The sequence below is a fragment of the Dipodomys ordii genome, unplaced genomic scaffold, assembly GCF_000151885.1.
Source record: "Dipodomys ordii isolate 6190 unplaced genomic scaffold, Dord_2.0 Scaffold261, whole genome shotgun sequence".
In the NCBI taxonomy this organism is placed as follows: Eukaryota; Metazoa; Chordata; class Mammalia; order Rodentia; family Heteromyidae; genus Dipodomys; species Dipodomys ordii.
The window spans coordinates 66886-77615 of NW_012267477.1; the positions used below are offsets into that span (position 1 = coordinate 66886).

The following is a 10730-nucleotide window of genomic DNA, read 5'->3' on the forward strand; positions in this document are numbered from 1 at the left end:
CATATGTATTCTTGTAGTCTCTGGTATGAGTTCTAGACTAGGTGAGGTGAGTAGTACATTTTCCTTGCATTCAATGTAGGGTTGTGCTTGGTGAATAAGGAAATGTCAGTGGATGCTGTAGAATGGTTCATGATTATTATATCAGCACTCAGGGAGCTCTGAAATTTATGAGCACCTAAGCTATATGGTGAATTCTGTTCAAAATAATCAAGCAAACAAAACCAACATTAGGAAAGAAAACAAGAATGTCACTGGCAAGTGTATTATGGGTTTCCCGTTTAAGACCTATAATTTGATTTGAAGCCATTTGTTTTGTTGTCTTTCTCGTACTGTGTGTAGTTTCTGGATGACAGCTATGCCATTAGCCTGCAGTGAAAACCCTAGAGTCCTTGGCATGTATAACATGGCTTCTGAGAAGTCGTGACTATAGGTGGAAGCAGGTGGTGGGATGGTGGATCCGAATGATGGGAAGAGCACTAGGAATCAAGTTTGATGAACTAGGCAAATTTTCTGAGTGGACCTTTTTTATTATATGATAATGATGAGACAGGTCCTTCACAGATGTGATACTCTGAGTTGCTGAAGGAAGTTATTGTGCTAAATAACTTATGAAGGGCAAAATATGCAAGGTATTTTTAAAGAGGAAAGACGAGGAACAACAATTCTCTGAACCCCAAGAAAAGGACTCAAAGGTATTTCTTTCTTGCTATTGTTTCTAACATATTTATAAGATGATTTCTTTGTTGCTTTGTATGTCCCTCTCCCATGGTATAATCCCTGTTTTCACTGTATTTGTTGTTGGTATAATTTGGGGAGGGGAAGGGAAAAAACAAATTGTTTGAATAGGGATACAGCTAGACCCATTGCAAAAATGAGATGTATAAGAGCTTATGTTGAAAATGGGTGTTTACCCAAATGATCACAAACAAGACCATACTAAAGCTACCAGCACAGCTATATTTATTGCAGCATTATTTACCGTAGCTAAAATATGGAATCAATCCAGATGCCCCTCAGTAGATGAACAGATCAAGCAAATGTGGAATATATACACAATGGAATTCTATGCTTCTATCAGAAATAATGATATTGCCCCCTTTGTTAGGAAATGGAAAGACTTGGAAAAAGTTATATTAAGTGAAGTAAGCCAGGCCCCAAAAAACATAGGTCCCATTTTTTCCCTTATTTGCAGTAACTAGTATGTGTCTGAGACAAGCAGAAAAGGTCAGGTAAATTGATGTTAGGTGAAATGAACCCCAAGATAAGTATTGAAATGTGTTTTCTTTCATGTGATTTTTTCTAACATATTTATAAGATGATTTCTTTGTTGCTTTGTATGTTTCGCCCCACGATATAACCCCTGCTCTCACTGTATTTGATGTTGGTATAATTTGTGGAAAGGGGAAGGGAAAAATCATTTAAATAGGGATACAGGTGGACCCATTGCAAAAATGAGATGAACAAGTTGTTATGTGGAAAAATGAACTTTGCAACTTTGGCAGGAAGGTGGAGGGGGGGGGAGGAGGAGGTGTTTGATGGGAAGGGTTGGGTAGGGGAAACAAAGGAGGAGGCAACAATGCTTGAAAAGAAATGTACTCATTACCTTGCTCACGTAATTCTAACCCCTCTGTACAGTATTTTCACAATAAAGAAACATTAATAATAACTAAAAAAGAAATGATGTTAAAAAAATCCTCCCTAGAGTTTGATGTTCATAATGCTGACCAGCAGCAAGGGACAACATTCCCCCTCCACTGCTCCTATCCTCCTCTCCTGTTCTAAGGTTCAACTCAAGACCTCTTGCTGCTGCTCTTCTTTTACTTGGCTTTTCAGTTGAGGGCTGGCACTGTGCCACTTGAGCCATGCCTCCACTTCCACCTTTTTCCTGTTTCCTTCAAGATCAGTGATTTTCAGATTAGTTTACCAGGACTGGCTCCAAACTGTGCATTCTCATATCTCAGCTTCCCAGGTTAAGCCACTGGTGTCTCCCCTATTTGTTTTTAAAATTTTTCTTGTAAAGGTTTTTATTTTGTGAACCATTAGCTTCCCAAACCTTTTAAACATTGTTTAGAAAATACTTTATTAATATCTCTAATCAAACCCACGTAGATACGACCTTACATATTTAATAAAGTGTATTTACTCCTGTACAAATAACTTTCTAAATCTTTGACTTGCTCAATGAGATTGTGAACCTCTTCCTAAAAATATGTGGACCATTTAGTATCAGTCTTCCATGAAAAAAAATTTTCTTTATTCAACACATTAATATTACATTTCAAAACCTTCTGCAAAGGCGTTTTTTACAAACAGTGTCTTGTCTCTGGGATATCACTCAGAGTTCATTTCCTATGGAGTTAGTTGCCCCTTCTCCTGCTAGTTGTTCCTTTTCTTTTTCACTTCTCAATATTGTATAGCTCCCAAGGCCCAGCCTGCTTTCAGTTATATACAATATGTCTAATGATTGTTCTGTGTCCCAGTTTTGTACTCCAGATCTGACTGGTTCCTTGAATTTCAGAATTGCACATTCACAGACACTTAAGGTATATTTTCAGTTGGAGGTCTCAAAATTCTAATTAAAGTCCAGATTTTCAGCTGTCTTTCAAATTTTCTTTCTGTTGGCTTCCCTTTTCCAGTAAACATCATTGTAAATTCTGTGTTTTCCAAGTTCAAACACATGCAGTGATCATCTTTGATTTTTTCTTTTGGCACTTAATCTCCAATATGCCAGTAAATAATTGTATTTGTTTTACTTTCAAAGCACGATGAGTTCTGATTATCATTCAGCACAGTCATACAGGGGTTAAAAGCCTGAGTAGGCAGATATATTTTAATGTGCCTATGCTTTTCAAGGAAAGTTAATATGGGACATATATATATATATATATATATATAAATATATTCAAAAGGGACATATATGTATATATATTCAAACGGATATATACATATATATTAATCTTTTTCATATTCCCCAAATTATTTGGTAAGTATATGGTGTCCCTGTGATGAAACTCTTCACTCTCTGTCTTCCTACCCTGCATTTTAGAGGTAGTCATGGCCCTTCAAGATTTCCAGAATTAAGAAACTTGTTTTCCTACTGAAGTTTCCACATATCATGAGGGTGGGGTTGAATTGATGACTACATTGTGTAACTCTTGAACTAGTAGATTTTCTTTTGCATGGAGAAGTTAAAGGACCAGGCAGAGCATAAACCCAATAGATGCTGGAGAATCATCATGAAGAATTATCCATATGTTTATTGGTGGATTACCATTCATTGCTGTGAGTTAAATCTCTGAGCAGAGTCCTATCTCGTTACCATGGTAGTTATGCTAGTGGATTCAGGAGTATCATTTTTTCTTTTCAATTTTAATTACAGTTATATGAGCAAGATAATGAGTGCATTTCTTATCCAGCATTGTCAGAAGTATCTTGATCACCAAATTGTATTTCTTTGCATATGGATGATGTGTGAGTCAGGGATCTTGTCACAAGTCACAGAAAACAGCCCCCGCAGATATAAATATAAGAAAACTTTGTTAAAAATATGTTAGAAAAAAGAACAGAAATGGAACTCGGTAAATGGAGTGAATGAGTGGAGAGAGATGGGGACAATGATGAAATAGGAGACATTGATCAAAATGCACTGTTAAGCTGACATGTTAAATTGAAACTCCCTATACAACACCTTCAAGATGATAAAATAAACAGAAATGGAGAAACAGAGAAGTACAGTTATACTTGTTAGTTCTCATGCTTGTTGGGTTTCTGTTTCAGTGACTATCATCATTTGTGAAGAATTAAAAAGGTCTATTTTGCTCATGGTTTTGGAGGTTCCAGTTGGCTGATTGCATGCAAGAGGGTGATGGGAGACTGCAAACAAATGGGGAAATGACGTTCAACCCTGAAGTGATTTTTCAAGTGTATTAAATATATATTTTCATTATTCAGTGAAAATTTTAACATATTTCATTGTAACTGACAAGACAGGGATATCATGGGAAATGGAAAAAAATCACAGACACTTTTCACTCCTTGCACTCAAGTTTTGTCTTGTGCATTCATGTTTGAGGTTGTGATAAATCATATAATTTCCTCAAATGTCATAGCTTAACACCAGTGTATCTTGCCCTTGCAGCATTCTGGACAAGGAGTTGGCCACAGGTTCCAGGAATGGGCTCTGCCCCAAATTTTCTTCAGGATCCAGTCAGAGTAAAATAACTTTGTATTTGTGACATCTGCCAAACAAGAGCCCCTCGGTGCTGCTAATTATCCTTCATTCCCTTTCTTCCTTCTTTTGTTCCTTACTTCCCTCCCTGACTCCCTCCTTCCCTCCCTCCCACCCTCCCTCCCTCCCTCCCTCCCTCCTTCCTTCCTTCCTTCCTTCCTTCCTTCCTTCCTTCCTTCCTTCCTTCCTTCCTTCCTTCCTTCCTTCCTTTCTTTCACTTCTTTCTTTCTGTGCGTGTTGTTCCTAGAACTTGAACACAGGCCTGTCCAGTATTCCTCTTGAGTCATACCCCCACTTTTGGTTTTGTGGTGGTTAATTGAAAATAAGAGTCTCATGGAATTTTCTGCCTAGGCTGGCTGGGTTTGATCTGCAAACCTCAGATATCTACCTTCAGAGTAGCTAGAATTACAGGCCAAATTACTGGCTCTGGTGTCTTTAGTGTGTCTGGATAGATTAATTCTTTTTGTCCCCCTGACTCTCTTTAATTCTAGATGCTTCTATTTTGATCCTGTTACTTTTCTGGTCTTTTTCATTTTCCAGTATTAAACCCAATTATTTTCTGAATAAATTTCTGTTCCACTATTAAGCCCCTGATCCCTTGTTTCAAAACCTCAAACACAGAAGTCCCTATTCCTTGGTCGGATCTCCTTTCCTGCACCCTGTTTTCCAGATGCACTGGGTTTAGATACTGTTCACCATTTAAATTCCTGTTTTCTTCTTTCAATCCTTGCCAACAGTCCCACACTTACACACATGTTTATTACATATGTTCATAGATTAAAAACATGTCATATATGTCCCATATGACTTTGTGTGTCTACATGCATAGTTATCTTTTAGGTTTAGCAAGCACACATGAGAGAAAGCATGGGACCGTCCTTTTGAATATGGCTTGCTTTGCTTACCATGAAGGCCCCAGATCTGCTCACTTATCTGCAAATGACTCAATTTAATGTGAGGTCAGGCCAGGCTCCATGGCAAATGATTTATAAGACTTCCCAAAGGACTCTTGAATCCCAAACAGGTCAGACACAGATTTCACTCTGGAAATCAGCAATATGCACCCTGCTGAGGATGCTGGAGTTTACTGCTGCTTCCAAGGCCCACAATATCTTACCTGTGTGGTAAAGCCCACAGCAAAAACTTCCCTGAGTGGAGTGGCCCAGCTGTCCCCATGTGTGGCTTGTCTGGGGTCCAGCAGGGCAGATGCTCTGAGCCTGAGTGACAACAAGGTTGGAGATCTCAGACATCAAGTTGTAGTTGAGGTCTCTGTCTCATAGGGGCCATGGCTACTCAGTTACTCAGAATATGCACCACCAAGAAAGCAGCAACAGCAAGTGCTAGTGAGGATAGAGAATGAACTCTTGCCTAGGATTCTCTTGCTCTCCATCTCCAAAGAATAGGATTAGAGGCCCAAGAAACCCCACTTGGCCACATACACATCTTAAATCCTATAAGATATTCTCCATGTTTGTCTGTGCAGCAAGTATTACTTTACCTGTACCTATTAATTTACACATTCCAATGTGCATGTCTTAATACCTGCCTTTCTAGATGAGGAAATGTAATCTTTCCATCAGCACAGCTCTCCTTATTCTTTCTTTTATATAATAGTGGAAACTGTGATTTTGTTTTACATTGTTTTGCAAAGAGTATTTCCTACCTTCTCTTTATTCTCTCAGGTCCTTTCCCTGTGACAAGGTACTAAAGCCATTTTCTGTGCCTGGTCCTAAGCCTTGGATTCATTTCTGGCCCTATGTTTTGTTTCCTGCTGACATTGTTGGAGTGTGAGCTGTCTTCTGTGGTTCTCCTCAACATCAGAGGTCTAAGGCCTGTCTTCTATGCCCTTCTCTCCCACTCCATACACAGTACATAACAAGGGACCTGTGGCCAGCTTGCTTAAGCACTCATGATGGATTGGTGACATGTGATAGGACTTGGTGACTGTGCCCAGTGTCTTTAGGAATCATTGAGTCAGTGAAGATTGAGAAGCATTCATATTGGCAACCATGTCCCATGCAATGTGCAGTGATGGCCAGTGCCACCCAGAAAAGATGACTTCACTTCTGTAGTTTATTCCTCCTCTGACATGTTTGAACAGGGACCTCCCTCCTTGCAGACACTCTACCACTTGAGCCGTGCCACCCCTACTCCCTTTTTGCTTGAGTTATATTTTTGGTAAAGTCTTTTTTTTTGCTAAGAGTTGACAAAGATCCTCTTACCTACAGCCTCCTGCATAGCTGGAACTACAGATGTGTGCCTTCATACCAGCTTGTTTGCTAAAATGGAGTCTTGCTAAATTTTTTCCTGTGTAGGAATTGAACTGTAACCTTAATCTCAGCCTCATGAGTCACAGGTATTATAGGTATGAGCCACTATGGGAGGCCCTCTGTGATTTTTCTTGAGATACAGGCCAGCTCTCTAGGGGAGATAAATCAGAAGAGCAGAGTCTGCAGTATCACATTATCCCCACTGGATCCTGAAATAAGGAGAACTGAAAGATTAAGTGCAACCATTATAAGCCATTTTCATTACTTTTACCCAATAAGTCATTCTTTTGTGTTTGTGATTTAGTTTATATGTCAATGTGAAAAGGAACAGAATTGGCACAAAATCCCTTCTAGAAGTCAATGATACCAACTTTCTGGAAACTTCCTTGAGTTAGTCTTTTATATTTACCCAGTAGTGATGTACGGCTTCTATACATTTCTGTCACAAATATTATGGGCTGTGTGTTACAGATGACCATCAATGGGGTTTCGTTGAGTGTAGCTGAGGCCCCATGGGACAGAGAACTCAGCTGCAGTTTGTGTCTCTGATTTCTCCACCTTGTCCTTGCACACAGACTCAGAGAATCTGCTCTGCTGGTCCCCAGGCAAGCAGCACATGGGCACAGCTGGGCTGCCCCGTGCAGGGAGGTTTTTGCTATGGGCTGTAGCACAGTGTTAGGGAGCTTTGTCTCTTGCTGGCAGTAATAAACCCCTGCATCCTCAGGCTTCACCCTGCTGATTGTCAGTGTGAAATCTGTGCCTGACCCAGTGCCACTGAACCTGTCAGGGACCCCAGTAAATCGGTTGGAAACCCTATAGATCAGGAGTTGTGGAGACTGGCCTGGCTTCTGCAGGTACCAATTCAAGTATGTGTTTCCATTGCTATGCAGGAGACTCTCACTGGACTTGCAGGAGATGGAGGCTGGCTCTTCAGGTTTGATGGACATGGAGAGTGGAGTCTGTGTCATCATGATGTCTGCACTGGATCCTAGAAAGAAGAAAGTTAAGTGCAGAGTCACATAAAAATTTTTAGCTGGCTTCATAATTTTCCTCCATTGTACTTAATTATTAGTTCAATTTTGATTTGGATTGTAAATATTCAGTTTTATGATAAGTGCCCAGAGGGTTTTGTCCTTACCATCTCACTCTATAGAACAATTTTAAGCAGAATCTAGATCCTGATGCCCTGGATTCTTCCTCCCCCTCAGAGCTCTAAACTGCACCTGCCACTCTGATGTATGAGATCCACACACCTCACATGTGGACAGAACAGACAACAGCAGCAGTGCTGCATCAGACCCCACCCTCACACCCCATCACTTTCTTCATTTCTTTCATCTCTCTGTGTCCTTACCAGGGATCCAGAGCATCAGCAGTCCCAGGAGCTGAGCAGGACATCTCATCTTGAGAAACTGAAATGAGGAGTCTTGATCAGTCAACTTAGGGTGAGAGCTGAGCTTTTATCTTAGACTTAGCAAGGAGGCTCCTCCCTAGGGAGCACTATGCAAATTGTATGCTGCGTGCAGCAATATGGAAAGACTTAACGGGGATGGAAGGAGGCATCTTAGTTGCACCAAATATTTTTTGCATTGGGAAGACTCCAGTAAGGATAATTTGATGATGCCTGCCCCAATGGGCAGTAAGAGGCCATGTGGAAGGTCTGGATGTGTTAGTTGGGGCAGAAGGGGGAGGTGAGGTACATATGGACCCACCTCTCTAGGACAGTAAAGAGACCCAATGCAGTGCAGGTGTGGGGACTGGTCTCTTGTAGGCGAGCAGTGCCCATTTGGTTCCTTCCCAGCTAAGAAGGTAAACAACTTTGCTCTTCCAAATATTGCCCTTTAGTTTCCTACCATTGACAGCATAGACTTGAGCTATGCTGGTAGTAGCCAAGTGGACAAAGCATGTTAGAGACAACAGCTAGCAAAGGCTTTATCCTTTGTGTTAGTGAATTAAATTGTGTGATGCTCATGTGCGGAACACTCTGAAGGGGAGGGAAAAAAGAATTCCTGTTTTAACTAGAGAGCTAATTGTCAGGTTGAAGATAAGCACAAAGGTGGGAAATTATACTTTTAGTAGTATATATAAATATCCTAGGAACTAGTTTTTATAAACATGAACATTCTCTCATTGTTATTTCCATATATATACCTATATCTATAGATTAATGTCAGATTCATGCAACATTCCCTCCAAAATTAATTGTGCTTGGTTTGAAATCAGGTTTTCAAACTTGATAGGCTGGTATTTTTCCGCTTGAGCCATGAATTTCAAACTATTTTATGCTTGCATTGTTGGTTGTTGAATCTTATGGACTTTTTAGCCCAGCTTGGTTTATAATCACAATTCTCTGGATTTCAGCTTTCTGAGTAGATATCTAGAAGCCACTGGTACCTGAACAATATTTCTTTTTATTTATTAATTAATCTTCATATTTTAACTTATTGTGTCAGAACTGGGGCTTCAACTTAGGGCCTGAACAATGTCCCTTAGTATTTTTATTCAAGATTGGCACCCTACTCCTTGAGCTATACCGGTATTTCTGGCTTTTTTTCTGGTCAATGTGAGAGAAGGGTCTCATTTGCTTTCCTACCAGGGAAGGCCTAGAACCACATTCCTTAGATCTCAGTCTTATGAGTAGCTAGGATTACAGGTGTGAACAAATCTTGCCTGGCCAAAAGCATTCTAAAGAGGATGATATCTTTATATTATCAGGTATAATGAATACTTATGGAAATTTTTTCCCTGAATGGTCTTAGAAAATTCCTTCCCATGTCTATTCTTTCTTGTCAAGCATATTACACAGTCACAGTCATAATTTCACAGTTTAGGGATGGATGATGCCTCAGTGGTAGAATGCTTGCCTCACATGCATGAGGCACTGGGTTTGATTCCTGAGCACCACATAAGCAAACAAAAGCTGGAAGTAGCTCTGTGGCTCAAGTGGTAGGGCACTAGCCTTGAGCTGAAGAGCTGAGGGACAGTGCCCGGGACTACAGAAATATTGTAAGGTTGTCTGAGGGACATTGTTAGGAGTTTTTGTGTGACAGGTACCTGAATGTTGCTCATGTTCAAGTGGCTGATGCAATGAAGTTATTCTTTATTCTTTAGAGATAGATTTATTAGTAGTAGTTTTTTTTTGTGTGTGTGTGTCTGTGTCTGTGTGTGTGTGTGTGTGTGTGTGTGAACTCAGGGCATAGGTACTGTTCCTGAGCATTTTCTTTTCTTTTGTTGAGGCTAGTGCTCTACCAGTTGAGTCATATGTCTACTTATTTGTGGTTAAGTGAAGAGCAGAGTCTCATAGACTTTATTGCTGGCAGGCTGGCTATAATTGACCTGCAAGCCTTAGATCTCAGCCTTCTGAGTAGTTAGGATTATGTGCAGGAACTCTTGGTACTGGTAGATCTAGTGCTTCTGAATAGATCAATTCTTCTTCTCTCCAAACCCCCTTAATCTTGGATGAATCTACTTTGACCCTATTCCTTTTATTCTGGTCCTTTACTTCCCAATATTAAAACCAAATAGGTATCTTCTGAATTTATTTCCTTCCCAATATTAAGCCTTTGATCTCTTCTTTCAAAACCTGAAACACAGAAAATCATATTCCTAGTTCATTTCTTCTGTCCCTGCACCCTGTTTTCCTGCTGAGCTTCTGTGGTCAACTTCAAACAAAATGCATCTCTGTAGTAACTCCTCATGTCCTGTCCCTTTTACCTCCCTTCAGATCTTTCAGTCATCCTTTCTTTCAAAGGTCATTCTTGCTTTGTGCAATTCAATCACTAGAAAGGTGTGATAGCATTTCCCATTAGGTTTTCTCATCTTTTGTCAATTTTTTCTTTAGTTTATCCATGGGCACCCAAGTCCAATATTGTGGTAGAAAGATATTGTGGGTCTTAGATTTAGTAAAACTTGGGTTCCTTATGCAGTATGTCATTAACTTGGCCATTTTAGTGTTGTAGAGGCAAAGTGAAAAGTCATCCCAATATTACTTCTCTATCCCTATATGAAATCTGTGTGATAATGATATTTAGTTTCTGAAAAGGTATCAGTATCTGAAAAGATAACCCAAGATATGCCACTCTGAATACTTTTTTTTTTGTTTTTGGTTGGTCGTGGGGCTTGAACTCTGGGCTTGGGTGCTGTCCCTGTGCTCTTCAACTGAAGGTGAGCACTCTACCATTTGAGCCACAGCGCCACTTCCGGTTTTCTAGTGGTTTATTGGAAATAAGAGT

The 10730-nt window shown here is 40.0% G+C and overlaps 1 protein-coding gene across 1 annotated transcript in view; it reads right to left on the reverse strand.

The window, feature by feature from the left end:
• LOC106001053 overlaps positions 1-7926 on the reverse strand; it is a 61358-nt gene extending 53432 nt beyond the window's left edge. Inside the window, exon 1 of the mRNA XM_013036223.1 lies at positions 7853-7926. Coding sequence (XP_012891677.1) covers positions 7853-7901 — 49 coding nt within the window. The 5' untranslated portion in view covers positions 7902-7926. The remainder of the gene's footprint in view (positions 1-7852) is intronic.
• Positions 7927-10730: the final 2804 nt, after the last annotated feature.